Source organism: Schistocerca serialis, chromosome 6 (genome assembly GCF_023864345.2).
Source record: "Schistocerca serialis cubense isolate TAMUIC-IGC-003099 chromosome 6, iqSchSeri2.2, whole genome shotgun sequence".
Lineage (NCBI taxonomy): Eukaryota > Metazoa > Arthropoda > Insecta > Orthoptera > Acrididae > Schistocerca > Schistocerca serialis.
Window position 1 is genome coordinate 554,780,772 of NC_064643.1, and position 18,845 is coordinate 554,799,616.

At 36.6% G+C, this 18,845-nt stretch overlaps 1 protein-coding gene across 2 annotated transcripts in view; it reads left to right on the plus strand.

Annotated features, from left to right (window-relative positions):
- The first annotated feature begins 379 nt into the window (after positions 1 to 379).
- Positions 380 to 18,845, plus strand: part of LOC126484221 (SAP30-binding protein) — a 33,142-nt gene continuing 14,676 nt past the window's right edge. The window contains exon 1 of one of the 2 annotated variants that reach the window (XM_050107635.1): positions 380 to 510. Coding sequence is in view for 1 of the 2 variants with exons in the window: in XM_050107634.1 (XP_049963591.1) it covers positions 654 to 687 (34 nt within the window). In the remaining variant the exon portion in view is untranslated. Of the gene's footprint in view, positions 511 to 535; positions 688 to 18,845 lie in introns of those variants that run through there. The other variant, XM_050107634.1, reaches the window with a different exon arrangement.

An 18,845-nucleotide genomic window follows, 5' to 3' on the forward strand; every position in this document is an offset into this window, starting at 1 on the left:
CGAGTACGACCACTGCGGGTCAGTGCTTCGTGTACTGAAGGTTTGCGCAATTTTTCAGAGAGCGCAGCGCTGTCAACTTCTCGAGCGTACCCGAGACGTTCTCGAGAAACTGCCTTCGCGTCGCGCGTTTCTCGAGCGCGATCATAGCCCATCCCTACTTGGGGGGATACCTTTTCCCACAGGCCACAAGAGTATGTTTTATGAAATCTGCCGTGTAAATTTGAGTGCTGCATGAAATATGTGTTCCGGCTGTAAGTAGCCTAGCACGAGCGGTGGTGAGGGCTTGCATGTGCAACCTTTCGATGTGAGTGGAATATAATTGAATATTCGTTTCGTGAAATAAACAACCAAAGATCATTATGCTGTGACTCAGTGACTGTTTTTAATCTTTGGTGACATGGAGTTGGAAGTTTCGTGAAGACAATAACAAACATAATCGTCAATAGGTTACAAAAAATGTGTTTGCGTGTATTGGAATAATTTATGTTCTGACATATTTATTCCTCATCGGTGAGTGAATGTAAACAACGAAATTGTGTTTTATAAAATCTGTCTTGTAAGTTCGCGCACTGCATGAAATATGTGTTGTGCTAAATGCTTACAATTTCCAAGCATCAGTGACACAGCGTAAAAAGTATTTTGATTTCAACGAGATGTTAAATACACATCGTTCACGTGTATTGAAAGGTTTGTTCACTTTTACGGTTATGCTGATAATTTGAGTGATTCGACTGGCCCCTACAACTGTTTCTCAACATCATAAATATTAAACCCTGTCACTATTATGTTTATACTATTAGTCACAGGTTTTAGTTATTCGCGTTCTGAAATAGTGCACCCGCAAAACGCGTTTCGGTGGCAGAATCAAGAGCTACAATATTGTTGTGAAATCTCTATTAAAATCCTTCTTTCTTGAGATAGTGACATACATAATATTTCATGTTGAATATAAGCTCAGCTCCCGTTGTTGTTGTGGTCTTCAATCTGAAGACTGGTTTGATGCAGCTCTCCACACTAATCTATCTTGTACATGTTGCTTCCTGCATAACTGCTGCAACCTACAGCCACTTAACATCTGCACTCTATAGGCAAGCTTTGGTCTCCATTTACAACATTTATTTCCCAGTCTCAGTAGCTAGCTATGTCAACTCTCAGTTAAATTATTACCTTCCAGTTCAATGTAGATCTTGTGCTGTGCTGCAAATAATTGTGTTGCAGGTCATATTTTTTTCCATAATACGATTTACTACCTCTTCATTAAAGACCCAGCTTACCTATGTAATTCTTCTATGGCACCAAATTCAGAAGTTTTAGCAATCTCCTTGTCTATATTTTTTAATATTCCATGCTTCAGTTCCTTATAAGGTTATGCTTGAAACAAATATTTTCAGAAAAGACTTTCTAACCTTTTCTTGCTAGTCTGCGTTTTAAAGACTTACGCTACTTTTAGTATCTCATTTCCTGATCATATTCTTTCAGCACACTTGATTAATACGGTTGCATTCCTGTACTCTGTATTACATTAATAATCATCATCATCTCATATTTCACCTTTGCAATACTACCATTCCATTCTGCTCAACTAATCTTTTCAAGTCCTCTGCTGTCTCTGACAGAAATACAGTATCACTGGCATACCTTGAAGTTTGTATTTCTTCTCTCTTTGTTCCCTTTCCAAATTTCTCTGTGGTTTCACATTTTCATAAACTAGGCCTACAGACTGATTGTTGTAATTTTACTGTTTACCAAAATTTATCTTTTTCAGACCTGTTTTCTGTATGTTGGATAAAACATTCTGTATGATTTAAAAACTACTCATCAGATTTGATGTTGAGATACATCAGTAGTATTTAAATTTGCCTTTCTGATACATTTTATTCCTCATATATGTAGTTCTCATATATCTACTGTTCCATTATCAATTAATTTGAAACTGTCTGCAAAATGTATATGCTGAAAGACAAAATTTGAGAGCACAGATAAATGCAGTTACTGCTGGAAGTTAACAACTGATTTTAAAATGAATGATTAATGTTTTACCAGACTAAAAGTACATTTGTAAACAAAATCTTTAGCTTTCAGGTTTTGCTAATATTGAATATTGCCTACCGCAGATGCATAGCATATATCTGCACATTTGCTTAACAGAGAATGAGATTGGGCAACCTGTGCAGCCACTGATGAAGTGAAAGATAATAGAGACTGTACTGTGTAATGTTAACAAATGCTTAATCATCCATGTGTCAGCATACTGCAATCACCTTTTGTTGTCAACAAAATTATGTTATTGGAAGTTCCTTAGACTTCTGGAAGCAACTGTTTCTCCACACTTTATAATTCTGTATTTTGCAAGATTTTAATTCAACAAACCAAAATAAAATGCCACATATAATTATGTTTTGTGGTTGTTCTCTCTGCCATTTTTGATAATTGCATATGATTGTTCTGCTCTTCTCTTTGTTCTCACTTCAAGAGGTGGAGTAGTGGTTAGCTCACTGGACTCACGTTTAGGAGACAGTGGTTGAAACCTGCATCCAGCCATTCAGATTTCAGTTTTCATTGCTTCCCTAAATTGTTCCAGGCAAATGCTGGGCTTTCATATTTCTGTGTATTTGCCTCTGCAAATGAAGTGTTTTTCACTGAAAATTCAGTTTGATCACATCCTAGCACCTACTGTGCCAATGTCTTCACTGTGTGAAATATTAAATATTTCTCCCAAAATTGAAAGAAAAACATAACTTTCTGTGACCATTTGTGAATTTCACTGAGAAAATTTACTATAATTGCAAAACAAACTCTTTCTGTATTATAGGGAGAAGTCACAATTATAGTCCATAGGATTATAGCTCATAAGTCCGTGCCATTAAAGATGAGCAGTTTGTTCAAATTCTGGTTTGCTTCAGTTCTTTAGATTCCCTAAATAATTAAAGTACAAGTCCACGATAATTGAGTGAAGAAGGCTTTTGTTAATTTCTTCCTAAATCTTTGTAGCATGTAAGTGCTTCTCATCTCTGACATGCTCATGACAGAAAAAATTTGTCAGTGCTCCTGAAAAACATTGTTCTATCATAATGTAGCTTTACATGGATACTTTTTTGCGAATAATGCCTAGTTTCACTATTGTTTGGAATCCACTGTAGGTCCCCCTGAATCTGGCTAGATTAGTCAGTTTAAAGGTCAGAGGAAAGCAAGATCGTACACCTCCATTAGGATCAGCATTTTTTGTTCAAACCAGCTAGTGGGTTGAGGACAGCAGCCCTCCCCACTCCTCTTTTCTAATTTGTCACACACTTTGTGGTGAATGTTTTTAATGCTCCCTATTTTTAAACCCTAACATTTTGGGTGTAAGTGTTTTGATTGCAAAGGTAAATATCTCTCAGTTGTAACATGCCCCCTTTCCAGTTGTATTTACACCGTATTAGTATACATTGAACTAAGCGAAGTGGCATGTTGAGAGCTAACAAGTGAAAAGAATTCAAAAAAATAATAATGCTGCCAACAATGACAATTTTTACATATTCTGCACAAATTATTGATAAATTTTCTCTCTGTGCATTTTATCCCCAATAATTCCAGAATTCCAAAGGATGTTACCCAGTCAACACTGTCAAAATGACATAATGACTTCAAAATTGATAGGATATATATATTGGAATTAAGTACATTGGTGAGAGGTTAGTGGCAGAGTGAAACTTTGAATTGACATTGGAAAAGCTTATTCAGGTAGTGCAATGAAAAAATGATTTTGTGTCAAAGGTTGGTGTCATATGAAAAACTTTAATTGGTCACAGATGTTTGGTAAAATTTAAAAATAAATCTAAGGAACAACTTACCTGGTTTTGTAGCAGTGGTGGGAGCACTACCCAGCTAGGTACTGTGGCTCCTGTGTAGAGTTTTAGTTCATCAACCCCACGAAAACATCAACAGATTTATTTTTCCTTTTTTTTGGGGGGGGGGGTCAATTTTTGATACAATTGGTTAAGAAAAAAATGTTTAATGTTAACTATTTTGTAAACCATTTTTATGGTTGGAGAGAAGTAAAGCTGTACAAACAACCAAAGATTTTCATAGTGATAGATGCACCTTAGAATCTCTTCCTTTTAACTTTTCTGCTGCAAGTTCTGAAATTTTGCTACCAAAATCAATACCTTTAGCTATACTATTTTTGATCAACAAAATTGCCAAAGTAGGGAAATTTTGAACTGTTTAAGAGGAATCTGTTCCTTATTACGCTATCTGTCAGACAGGAGCCAACACAGCAGTAACATGTTGAAAAAGCTATTCCAGCAGCCATTGAGGGTACTGGGTGCAACCAACTACAGATTGTGATGCATGTTGGAACACATAATGCCAGTTTCTGGGCTACAAGGTCATACTTGGGTCATTCCAGTGATTGGCAGAGAAAGTTGAGAACAACAGCCATGCACATGGAGTCTCAACGAAGCTCATAATTTCCAGCATTGTCCTCAGAACTTTGGTTCTGAGTCAAGTGGGAGGACTGAACCAGAGACGTCGAAGGTTTTGTGAGAAGCTATGCTGTGACTTCCTGGACTTGCACCATAGGGTCCCTCTAAATGGGCCAGGTATCCACGGCACATCAGAGGCTGCTACTCAGGTAGCTGATTGTGCATGGGGTGCACATAAGGATTTTTTTTAGATTAGGTGGCTCCATCCAATCCAAATAATGATAGCTGTAAGTATCAGTGTAAGATCAAAAGAAATGCCTCCCACAGGTGAGAGCATTAGAATCCTAATGGTTACCTGCCGAAGCATTCTCAGCAAAGCACCAGATTTTGAAGTGATCCTGAAAAGCAGTGAAGCTCACATAATACTAGGTAAAAAAAAACCTGGTTGAAAGATGAAATGGATAGCAGTGCTATTTTTGGGGAAAATTTAAGTATATATTGACAGGGTAGGCAAATGGGACATGGAGGTGGTGTATTTGTCGCAGTACACAAGAAACTCGAATCCACCAAGATAGAAATTGAAGCTGCATGTGAGGCTGTTTGGGCAAGACTCAGTATCAGTGGTAAGCATAAAATGATTACTGGATCCTTCCATCGTACACCAAACTAATCTCCTAATGTAATTGATATCTTTAGAGAAAAACTCGCTTCACTTGTATGTAAGTTGCCCTAGCATACTGTAATCATCGGTGGAGGCTTAAATCATCCAACAATCAATTGGGAAAGTTAGTTTCATTACTGATGTGTGTGATAAGACATCCAGTGAACTTTATAAATTGCTTCTCGGAAAACTACCACACCAAGTTGTCCAAGAAAAAATAATTGGTTGCTTGACCATCTCAGAAAAATTTTATATATGCTGGGTGAATTCCCCGATGTTTAGTAGTCGCAAAAATATTTTTTTAAAAGATTTATTGTTTATTAGGCTATTTTGAAATGGCGGCCATATTTGTTCCAGGCCGCATGTGTTGTTTTCATATTTGCAAGCATCTACATTTTTTACAGCTATTCAGTAGTGGATTGTCCTAAGCCTTTCAGATAAAATGCATTTAGTTCAACACACTCTGGGCTACAAATTAACATCATCATCACTTAGCTGAATGTATTCTTTAATATATTTTTAGTAGTTCAAAGTTATCAGCCACAAATTAAAAAAACTCAATTTTTGAACAGTAGTTTTCCAAAGAAAGAGTAATTTCTCAGCTTTAATATTTTTGCTGCTATTACACTGTATAGTATAGTTACTTTTTGTAGAGTATCAATGGTGAGCAGCTTACACTAAAAAAATACACTTAAAAAAAAATTTTTTTTTTAATTTTTCCATTTTGTGGCCTGCAATATCTTTGCTAGGGGACCAGACCATTATGATATCAAACTTCAGTATAAATTTCAACTCTGAGATTCAATTGGAAGTTATGGAAAAAAAATTACAAACATGAGTCAAAAATACATTTTTAACTTCTGCAATATCTAGGCTTATGGAATAAAATGTATCAATTACAGTACATAATTTAATCATATCTATGATTACTTTTTTTATTGAAAATAAGCCTTACTAATGACATCATATTGTTCTCTTGTTATGTGTTTTTAGTACATCAGTCATTAAACATTTGAGAAATTTGTTTACTCAGTTAGGGTTTTAGATTATAAGTTTGCCCAGTCACAGTTGTAAATTCCATGGGAGACAGCTTCCTCTTGATTCTTCTCAATTTTTTAAAAAGATGTCTTTGGTCCTGGAGGGTGATAAAATGCAACATGTACATCTTGGTTTTGACAGTTGATGTTATCAACTTCGCCAATCCACCACTGTTCATCATAAACCCAAGCCACTTTCTCTTTATTTTGAAGAACCAGTTTGACAAGTTTTCCACACAGATGAAGTTCACTATCAGGTGAAGTTGATGTTATCTTACACTTCAGTAAGTTTTGTGAATGGGATACAGAACAATGAAAAGATAGAGTGCCTTTAATCTTCTGACAAGTGTTGTACCTTTCCTTCAAGACATTGTCACAAACTTCTTGTACTTCCTCACATTGTAAAAAAATGTAGGTAATTCCTTTGATATGTTTTTTACAGAATTCAAACATTTCTTGAGGTGTTATGATATGATTGTCATCAGAAGCTTGCAAATATGAAAAACCACATGCTACCTAAAACAAATATGGCCACCATTTCAAAATAATAAACAACAATTTTTTAAATATTTTTGTGCTACTAAACATTGGGGAATTCACGCAGCAAATGTAAAATTTTTCTGAGATGGTCAAGCAGCCAGTGCTGGACCACTCGGTACGGAAAGACCCAGGTAGTTTGGAACCCCACTCGTGATGGAAATATAGTGGATCTAATGGCAACAAATAGATCTCACCTCACTGAGAATGGCCATATTAAAACTGGTATGTGTTTGTGGTAACAATGATTACCAAAGGACAACTAGAACAAGCAGAAAGAAACATATGTTCAATGAACTAGATAACAAAGCATTAGTGTCACATCTCAGTGAGGAACTTGACAGTTCTGGATCAGGGCAACCAGGTAGATGCAGTATTTCTTGATTTCCAAAAAAGCATTTGTCTCAGCACCAGACCTACACTTATTGTCAAAAGTACAATCATATGGGGTATCAAGTGAACCAGGGCAGGAGCATGTAGAGGAACTATAGATCAAGTTTAAAAGAATAATTCATCATGCACTGGAAAGATATGTGCCCCTAGAACAGTCCATAATGGAAAGGACTCTCCATGGTACTTAGTCACTGTATGGCTATAGAAAGAGAGATGCTGAATGAAACATGTTTGGCTGTCAAGAGAGCAACGTGTGATACCTTCAATGGCTACCATGGCAGAATCTTTCACAAAACCCAAAGAAATTCTGGCATTATATGATGGCTTTTAGTGGCACCAAAGTTAGTTGCAAGTGCCTAGCGAATGAGACAGGAGCTGAGATTGAGGGCAGCAAAACAAAAGCTGAAGTGCTTAACTCTGTTTTCAAATGTTCCATTACAAAGGAAAACCCAGGAGAATTGTCCCAGTTTAATCCCTGAATCACTGAAAAGACAAATGAAATTACTACTATTAATGTCTGTTGTTTTGATAAACAGGTGAAATCATTAAAATTTAATAAATCTCAAGGAACCGATGGAATCCCTGTCATATTGTATACAGAATTCACGGCTGAGTTAGCCCCTCTTCCAACTATAATGTATTGTAGACCCCTTGAACAAAAAACTATGCTCAGTTCTTGGAAAGAAGCACAGGTCACACCTGTCTACAAGAAGGGTAGTAGAAGTGATCCACAAAACTACAGTCCAATATCCTTGACGTCAATCTGTTGCAGAATCTTATAACATATTCTGAGCTCAAATGTAATGAGGTGTCTTGAATAGAATGCCAACCAACATATATTCGGAAAACACCAATCATGTGAAACATAACTTGCACCTTTCTCACATGACATACTGAAAGTTCTGGATCAGGGCAACCAGGTAGATGCATTATTTCTTGATTTCCAAAAAAGCATTTGACTCAGCACCAGACCTACACTTATTGTCAAAAGTACAATCATATGGGGTATCAAGTGAAATTTGTGATTGGGTTGGGGACTTTTTGGTAGGAAGGGCACATTTTTGTTATTTGGATGCAGAGTCATTGTCAGATGTAGAAGTAACTTCAGATATGGCCCAGGAAAGTGTGTTGGGACCCTTGCCGTTCATTTTGCTTATTAATGACCTTGCAGAAAATAGTAACCCTGTACGTTTTGCATATGATGCACTTATCTATGATGATGTACTATCGGAAAGAAACTGCATAAATATCCTGTCAGATATTGCTAAGATTGAAAAATGGTGCAGAGATTGGCAACTTGATTTAAATGTTCAGAAATGTAAAATGGTACACTTCACAAAATGTAGTATCCTATGATAACAGTATCAGTGAGTCACTGTTGGAATTGGCCAACTCGTCCAAATACCTGGGTGTAACATTTTGTAGGGATATGAAGTGTAATTATCACATAGGCTCAGTTGAGGTTAAAGCAGGTGATAGACTTCAGTTTAGAGATACTGAATGAACTGAACTGGCAGACTCTTAAAGATAGATGTAAACTATCTCAAGAAAGTCTGATAACGAAGTTTCAAGAACGTTAATGGAACTTCACTCTCATCTGAAGTATCTGAATCGGACACCACCACTTTGTTTTTCCCTTTCTTGGCTAGTCTTTTTTCCCTCTTCTTTTGTTGAATAATTTTCTTGTCCTCTGTAGCCTTCGTCCTTTCTTGTTTCTCCATTTCTAGTTTCTTTTCATTTCCTCCTTTTTTAGGAAGTAATCTATCGTTTGAGGAGATGTGACAACAGCTGAAATTTTTCTGTCTTTCTCTTTACTGTTATTGAAGCAATATGACTAGGCTGAAACTAAGCTGTTTTAAAGGGTGATGGTACAAAGCCTGCACTAATTGATGGTTTCGGCTCATTTGTTGTCATTATGGCTTCTTGTGGAGTGCTGAGTTCTAGAAGTGTCACTGACTGTGTTGTATTTCCCACTTCTTGAAGTTGAGAAGGTTGTTCTGGTGATGAAACCTGAGGCAATCTCTCAGCAAGGCATCCTGTGGTGCAGATGATGGTACTGGTGAGGTTGCTTATGGAGACAGATCATGTATAGCTTGTTGATTTACTTTCTCCCAAAGGTTGTAAAGGGACAAATCTTCTGCACAACCTGCCCAGTCTCCCTTATTTTCCACAAAAGTTGGTAATCTCTCTGGTCCAATTTGATCTTCGAGCCAAGCTATTTGCTCTTTCAACTGGGACTCTGGGATTGCTGTTGTTGTAGCCACTTGTGGCTCAGTTACATCTAATTCTGGAACTACAACAGCTTCTGCATTCCAGGGAAATAATCCGCATTTATGGAACCCATACTGAAGGATCTCGGGCATTATACCATCTAGAACTGAATGGAGAATGTGTGCAAAGTTTTGTTTGTTTCAGTGTCCATGCTCCATGCGCCATTCTTGCACTTTTTGCTTTCAAGACTTTTTAGAGTACGGACCACAGCAACATCCATAGGTTGAAAAATGTGTGTTGCATTTGGATATAGGACCACTATTTCAATGCCCTTCTCTGCAAAAAACTGACTCAGGGGCAGTAACATGTGTGATGTATGACCATCCAGAAACAAAACAATTGGGAACTGAAATCCTTCATTTACTAACCATGGGTAGAAAAAAAAAAAAAAAAAAAAAAAAAAAAAAATTGTTGGCAATATCTCATAGAAGTTTTCTCGGTTCATCCACCCACTTTCCGAATGCCCAATGGCCCATTCCTTTGGTACTTCTGTGGCTACAGCTGCTGGTATTCTGGTGTATCTGAAAGAAAATGTTCAGAATATAAACTAGGGTTGCTAGAGAATACAGATACAAAAATTAATAAACAGGTAAAACTATTTGCCTAAATACAATCATTGGTGGAATAAGTTCCCCAACAGCATTTCCCATAATGAGTGTTGTGATGTTCTCCTTTTCATCATTTCCAGCCCCTTGATACACTGTCTCCGATCCTTGTTCAGCCAGAACCTTTCCACCCTTTGGATTAAGGAAGAAGGAAGTTTTGTCTCCATTAAAAATTCTACTTGGGTCCCCAAATGCTGAAATTAACCCCCTCTCCTCAAAATAACTATGAACCTCCTTAAACCAAAATATAATATTATCTTGAGTGACATTTCTTCAGTTTGTAGTTAAATTTTAACAAATTCTTGAGCTTAAATTGTGATGTCTTTGCATAAAGCCATCGTACCACTTCTTACTGGGATAAGACTCTTTAAGCTTTAATTTGTCAGCCAACTGTCTAGCAGATTACAGTAATGTCTGTTTCGAAACTGGGAACCCTCTTTTCCCCCCTCATTTTTACCCATTCAGCTAGCAGATTTTCCTGATCTGCTGAAAATGCTGTAGAAACTCCCATTTTCATTTGTAATGGAATCTGCCCCTTATGTTTTCCCATCAAAGTTACCCTTGGAATCCCAAATTGTTTTGAGGCAGAATAGCAGCTCATTCCATGGTTCACTGCATCAGTGACCTCTATCAAAGACTCTTGTGAGTATTGTTGATACTTCTTTGGACGCATGTTTCTGGAAAAAACAGTTAAAAATAACAATTATTTAGAATACTGATACTGGAAAATAAAAGATTTAAAATTATCAGATAGCACTCCCAAATTGGACACTTGAATACCTAAAGCTGACACCCTATGTCAGTTATGGATTCTAAGTGACATAGCTTAATAAAACTAATATCATTATGAACAGCATTAAAGTTACTTTCAGGTACAGTCTAAAGCTCAAGTTATAATAGGAAATATAAATTTGACACCCCTGTCATATTTAATATTATGCTAATTTAAAAGAACCAATAGGAAATATAAATTTGACACCCCTGTCATATTTAATATTATGCTAATTTAAAAGAACCAATAGTTGACATACATGTGAATGCTTAAAGTACTAATTTTATCCCACACTCAACAAAACAAAGGCATAAATAAAGTCTTCTCAGTAACACAAAAGAACTAAAATTAATCTAACATACAGAGAAAGAAGTTGAGACACACTGAATGAAACTTACCTGCTTGTGATTTCCTTAAGGTTTGCTTCTTGCTTCTGTCTGCAGTGCAGGTCATAACAAATGTGGCTTTTTCCCTCCCAAAACCACAATGCTTTCTCTGTGACTTTGTAGATACCACGGTTAAACAATGTATGTTAAAAGCACAGCCTTCCATATTGCTTCATTTCCTTATTTTAAAATTGTATGTCGACTTTAGGTGACCTGTGAACCATAGGTGCTCTTACCTTATGTATTGCTCACAGAGGGATCGTGAGGATAAGATTAGAATAATTATTGCATGCACAGAGGCATTCAATTAATCATTCTCCCCACACTCCATATGTGAATGGAACAGGAAGGAACCCTAATAACTGGTACAGTGGGATGTACCCCTTCCTATGTACTTGATGTTGCTTTGCAGAGTATAGATGTAGATTTAGATAAACTGAAGTTTTATGGGATTTATGGTGTAGCCAAACGATAAGTATCAAATCTAACAAAAAGAAAGTGGAAAGCTGTATTTAGCAATTCAGCCAATGTAGTCCAGGGCATATTATTCTTACTGGGGAGAAATCCTGTATGAGGTTCCCAAGTTTAAGTCTTAGGTCTGCTATTGTTCCTTGTATATGTAAATGATCTTTTGTGTAACATACAACAAGCAGAATTAGTACTTTTTGCAGATGACACTAGTATAGTAATCAATCCAAGCATAGATGCAGAAAGAGAAGAAATGATAAACAATGTTCTTAACAGTATCGTTGACAGGTTTTCTGTAAATGGTCTCATCCTCAATTTTAAAAGGACACAACATACTCAGCTCTGCACATCTAAGGGTAGTACACCAGTAGTAAGTCTAACACGTGGTGAGGAAATAATAAATAGGGTGGAAACTTCAAAATTCTTAAATGTCCCTGTTGATGAAATTTTAAACTGGAAGAAACACATTTTGGATCTCCTAAAACAACTTTGTTCAGCCACATTTGCACTTAGAATCATTGCAGATCAAATCAGTAAGTTGACATATTTTTCATATTTTCATTCAGTAATGTAACATGGAATAATGTTCTGGGGTAACTCATCTTTAAAAAAGAAAGTCTTCATTGCTCAAAAACATGGTGTGAGAATAATATGTGGTGCTCACTCGTGACTCGTGATCATCTGTTTAAAGACAGTACCAGAAGGAAAAATTACATTCATTACTCCACATTAAGATTGTCTTTAGCACAGAAAGGTATGCACAGTGCTGCAACTAAAATGTTTGATACTTTACCCAGTGATACAAAATGTCTGACAGACAGCAAAGTTAATTTTGAAAAGAAACTGAAAAGTTTATCCTTGACAACTCTTTCTATTCCACAGAAGAATTTATATTATTGTAGCATGTAAAAGGTGGGTGGTAAAATTTAGCAACTTACACCTGTATTAAAAAAATTATACAGGTTCAGCATGTAGCCATATTTACAATTTAATTTTTGGGATGAATGAGAAATGACTGTATAAAATATCTTATGTTACATTAATGGCTTTCTTCCCAGTTTGTTGAAAATAAACTTGAAATGACACTTTTACTTTTTGTTTTTATCCGTGTGTGACGTAGAAAGTTTCAGAATAGGCAAAAGAAAATTCTTTCAGGTCACTTTGATCCAGTGCATGTACCAATCTATTTCTATTGTGTAATTAAAAAGTTTTTAAAACAGTTCTGGAAAGAGCACTGGGTCCAAGAATGTACTTTTCCAGTTACATGATTTAACAAACATAAAGCCATGTCTTTGTTGTAAACACAGGCAACTGACCTTAAAGGAAACTATAATTAACCTACAGTATCCTTTGTGATAAAGGATTTCTTTTCTTTATTTTACAGTCTGACATCTCTACTTCTCATAAAATAATAACTGCACAATCAGATCATAAAAACAATTTAATGACTGATGAGCTATGTTAATAATACCCTCTTTACAAAAAATGTAAACAGAGTGGCCTGAAACAGTCTGAAAAGGTTGTATGTGTTTTATGGGGTAGGTTGTGCTGAGAAATAATTGTTAAGAAAAACAATTTGATGCATTGTGCTTTTTCTGAGTTAATTAACATTGAAGTTAGCCAATCAAGCTGTTGTGTGTGCAAATTCAAGCAATCCACCAGATAAAGTTAGTGTCGCTTGTTCTCATAAAATGACAAAAGCGCTTAAACTGCACAGCCTTTGGCTCAGGTTCGATCCTTACTACTGTACCATGCCCAATTTTTGTATCATTCTCTTCTTTGGTTTTAGGAAAACAAATTAAGAATGTCTTTAAGGTATTAGAGATAAAGTTAGTGAACTGCTTATAGATGTTGACTCTGAAATTATTGGTATATCTGAACACTTCTTAAATGAGATAATTCAGAGGCTTCCTTTACCAGGATACAGGTTGGCTGGCAGCTTTTCGAGGAGCTCTTTGTGGTGTGGGGGAGTAGCCATGTATGTGAAAAACAGCATCCCATTTGAGTCAGTTGATGTTTCAAAGTACTGCACTGAAAAGGTATTTGAATGTTGTGCAGGTGTGGTTAAATTTAACGGAGCTAAACTTCTAACTGTTGTTATTTATAGATCCCCGGACTCCGATTTCACAACATTTTTGCTAAAGCTAGAGGAGGTTCTTGGTTCACTCTATAGGAAATGCAAAAAGTAAGTTATATGTGGTGACTTCAATATTAATTGTATAAGAGATTGTGCAAGGAAGAGGATGCTGGTAGACCTCTTTAATTCATATAATCTTATGCAAACCGTATTCTTTCCAACGAGAGTGCAAGGGAACAGTAGAACAACCATAGACAACATTTTTGTTCATTCCTCATTACTAGAAGGGCATTCTGTTAGCAAAAAGGTGAATGGCCTTTCAGATCATGATGCACAAATTTTAACTTTAAAAGATTTTTGTGCTGCAACATGTGTTAAATATAGTCATCAGCTGTTCAGGAAAGCTGATCCAGTTGCTGTAGAGACCTTTGTAAACCTTATAAAGGAACAAGAGTGGCAAGATGTTTATAGCGCTAATACAGTAGACGATAAATATAATGCTTATCTCAAGACTTTTCTCATGTTCTTTGAAAGTTGCTTTCCGTTAGAACGTTTAAAACAGGGTACTAGCACAAACAGGCAGCCTGGATGGCTGACTAGAGGGATAAGAATATCTTGTAGAACAAAGTGGCAATTATATTAAAACGTTAGAAACAGTCAAAATCTAAATGCAGCAGCCCATTACAAACAGTATTGTAAGGTGCTTAAAAATGTTATTAGGAAGGCAAAAAGTATGTGGTATGCAGATAGAATAGCTAAGTCTCAGGATAAAATTAAAACCATATGGTCAGTCGTAAAGGAAGTTGCTGGTCTGCAGAGATAGGTCGAGGATATAGAATCAGTGCGTAGTGGGAATGTCCGTGTTACTGATAAGTCGCGTATATGTACAGTATTTAATAATCACTTTCTGAATATAGCAGGTGAACTAAATAGAAACCTAGTCCCAACAGGGAATCATATAGCGCTCTTAGAAAAAAGTGTTCCGAGACTGTTACCTGAAATGCTCCTCCATGATACTGACAAGAGGGAGATTGAGTTAATAATTAAATCACTAAAGACCAAGAACTCTCATGGATATGACGGGGTATCTAGCAGAATACTGAAGTATTGTTCTATGTATGTTAGCCCAGTTCTCAGCCATATCTGTAACTTTTCCTTTAGGAGTGGTCGGTTTCCTGACCGATTAAAGTACTCGGTAGTGAAGCCACTTTATAAAAAGGGAGACATTGATAATGTTGACAATTTTAGACCTAATTCTATGCCATTGGTGTTTGCTAAAGTTATCGAGAAGGTTGTATATACAAGGTTACTGGAGCATTTAAATTCACATAATTTGCTGTCAAATGTTCAGTTTGGTTTTAGAAATGGTTTAACAACTGAAAATGCTATATTCTCTTTTCTCTGTTAGGTTTTGGACAGATTAAATAAAAGGTTGCGAACGCTAGGTGTTTTCTTTGATTTAACGAAGGCTTTTGACTGTGTTGACCACAAAATATTACTGCAGAAGTTGGACCATTATGGAGTAAGGGGAGTAGCTTACAATTGGTTCGCCTCTTACTTTAAGAACAGAATGCAGAAGGTAATTCTCCGCAATATTGAGAGTGGTAGTGATGTTCAGTCCCAATGGGGCACTGTTAAGTGGGGCCACTGCTGTTTGTTATTTATATAAATGATATGCCTTCTAGTATTACAGGTGATTCAAAAATATTTCTGTTTGCTGATGACACCAGCTTGATAGTGAAGGATCTTGTGTGTAATATTGAAACAGTAACAAGTAATGTAGTTCATGAAATAAGTTCGTGGCTTGTGGAAAATAATTTGATGCTAAATCACAGTAAGACTCAGTTTTTACAGTTTCTAACTCACAATTCAACAAGAACCAATATTTTGATCAGACAGAATAGGCATATTATAAGCGAGACGGAACAGTTCGAGTTCCTAGGCGTTCGGATAGATAGTAAGCTGTTGTGGAAAGCCCATGTCCAGCATCTTGTTCAGAAGCTAAATGCTGCTTTATTTACCATTAGAACAGTATCTGAAATAAGTGACACTTCAACACGAAAAGTAGTCTACTTCACATATTTTCATACGCTTATGTCGTATAGTATTATTTTTTGGGGTAATTCTTCTGATTCAAAAAGGGTATTTTTGGCTCAAAAACGGGCTGTTCGAGCTATATGTGGTGTAAGTTCGAGAACCTCTTGTCGACCCCTCAACAAAAATCTGGGAATTCTGACATTGCCCTCACAGTATATATTTTCTTTAATGTCGTTTGTTGTTAGCAATATTAGCCTATTCCCAAGAGTTAGCAGCTTTCACTCAGTTAATACTAGGCAGAAATCAAATCTGCATGTAGAATGCACTTCCTTGACTCTTGTGTAAAAAGGAGTGCAGTATTCTGCTGCATCCATTTTCAATAAGCTACCACAAGAGGTAAAAAATCTTAGCAGTAGCCCAAACACTTTTAAGTCTAAACTGAAGATTTTCCTCATGGCTCACTCCTTCTATTCTGTCGAGGAGCTCCTGGAAGAGCTAAAAAATTAAGCAAATTCCAGTGTTACATTGTTGATTTTCTTCATTTAAACTTACAACTTGTCACCTGAATATGTTTTTTTATATTTCATTTTATCTGTTTCTAATATCGTGTTATAATTTCATGTATTGACTCGTTCCATGACCATGGAGACTTCTCCTTAATTTGGTCCCACGGAACAATAAATATATAAATAAATAAATAAAAAATGACATTGTTTGTGACAGGCAGCTTGAATTTACGTGGTGCAAAGTCCTAACTGGCTGCTGTATTAATTAATTCTAAAATGGCACAATATATTACTTTTTTCCCTTAACAATCTTTTCTCAGCCAGCGTACCCTGCGACACCCGTATAAGCTTTTTGGCCTGTTCCTGACTACGGTGTGTATGAAACTAAGGTAATTGACATCATTGTCTCAAGTACTGAACTAGAATAATTTTTATTTAAAGGCTACTGTAGAGGTAAAATGCACATATGAATGCAAAAGAGTCAGGTTCAATCCATAAGCCCTCTGTCCATTCGCAAAATTGTCAAGAAAGAAAAAAAATATTTTTAAAACTTATGCCAGAGAACCTGGCAAATTTCATCACCTCACAGGACAGGCTGCGCCTTCCTAGCTGTGACACCGAGACTAACTGTGAAAGCTGATGGGAACATAGAAAGTAAAAACTGCTTCTGGTTTGAGGAAGCCAATAAAAGACTAGCAGGCAGATAAATTGTTCCATAGCAGTAAATCACACACACACGCGCGCGCGCGCGCGCGCACACACACACACACACACACACACACACACACACAGAGTCAAAAACAGACTATATATTTTTTTAAAAACAATGTACCAGTTTTCTGTTAAAACCAACTGAAAGAAAGATAACACGGTGCTGTGCTAATGTGTGGTTTTGTTTCCTTTTTCTCAGTTGGTTTTAACTGTGATAACAGGACATTTAAACCATTGGACAGAGCGAGGTGGTGCAGTGGTTAGTACACTGGACTCACATTCGGGAGGATGATGATTCAAATCCGCGTCCAGCCATCCTGATTTAAGTTTTCCATGATGTCCCTAAATCGCTTCAGGCAAATGCCAGGATGGTTCCTTTTAAAGGGCAGGGTTGACATCCTTCCCCCTCCTTGCCTAATCCGATGACACCAATGACCTTGCTGTTTGGTCCCCTCCCCCAAATCAACCAACCAACAAAACCATTAGACAAGTTGTTTATACTATAGGTATTTATTGTTTCTCTGTATATATAATTTTAAACAAAAATTGTGTACATAGTAATGTGCTGTTTTGTTTCCTTCCTCACAGTCGCTTTCAACAAAAATCCAATATATTAGGAAAGTTGTATGTACGGCTATCAGCTTGTGAATAGAATACTGCTGTGCGATCTGAATCACCCAAAACTTTTTAATGCTTCCCATTTGCAGATTAAAACTATATGAAATAATGTCGTTAAAGCCACTATTCTTACAGATCCAACAGCTGGACTCTCTTGTACCTTGTGTACCAATGATCCCAACTGATTTATCCATTAATTTTAAGTGACTTCAGTTGTGAGTTAAGGTTTCATTTGCAATATAAGTAAACAAGACTCAAGGTCAGGTATTCAAATACGTAGGAATTGTTTTATGTTCAGCGTTTTTTGCCCTTTCGTGAACTGTTAGTTTTATTATAGCTTTCTGTACAGAATTTTTTTAATGAAGTGATATAGAAAATAAAAAACCAGAAATGAAAACAAAGGAGTCTTTTTCATTCATATTCAATGTGATTTATTATAATTTTGAGTTCCAACATTTTAAAATGGGTGAAGTGGCAAAAGTGAGTCAAACATTGTGTCCTGACACAATTCTCAGGGATACCTCAGATTAGAACACATTTCCAGTTCCCATACGTATGTAGCATTTGCAAAGCTTCACCGATTTCACTAGTATCAAACAAGGGTGACTACAGATAGTATATTGAAATGATAATGGCCCTACACTGGATACCAAAATACAATGAATCCAGTTGATGGATTCGTACTCATAAGGTTGCCCCACCCTGAGTACCAAATATGCAATGAATTCGAATAACTGATTGATATAAATTAATCTGCATATGAGATTGCCCTACATTGGATACCAAAATGTAGAGCTCTTATTGTTTGATTGAAAATGAGGTCGCCCCACCCTGCGTGCCGAAATGTAATGAATTCAGATTGAAAAATGATAAACACCTAAGAACATTTATAGTTATTAACACCACAAGTATACTGTCATGGCCAATTTGACAGGACATAGACACAACTCAGTAATTGGCCAAAGTGTATGTGTGCGGGAAGGGGAGGGGGGGGGGGGAGAGTGAGGTGTAGTAATCACTTCATTTCACCACTTGCAGGTATAGGCAGGTGAAGCGATGTCAGTGTGACCTGTTGATTTTCTCTCATGTTGTGTGGCTGCACGCCATCTGTATATTGTGTGATTCAAGGCTCTGCAGAGATGCCCTAGATATCTTAAGACTGTGCTTCCTTCTCAAGGTAGAGCACAGTCATTACAGTGTTGTTGTCTTTGCACACAGTGTCTGTTGTGTGCAGTGATTATCTTGCAAAGGTGAAGTCAATGTGATATTTGAAAGCTGAAGTCAGACAAGGAAAACACAGTTGGATACTTAAGATTCAAGTATCACCATCACAAAAAGTCCAGTTTGGCTTAAAATGGAA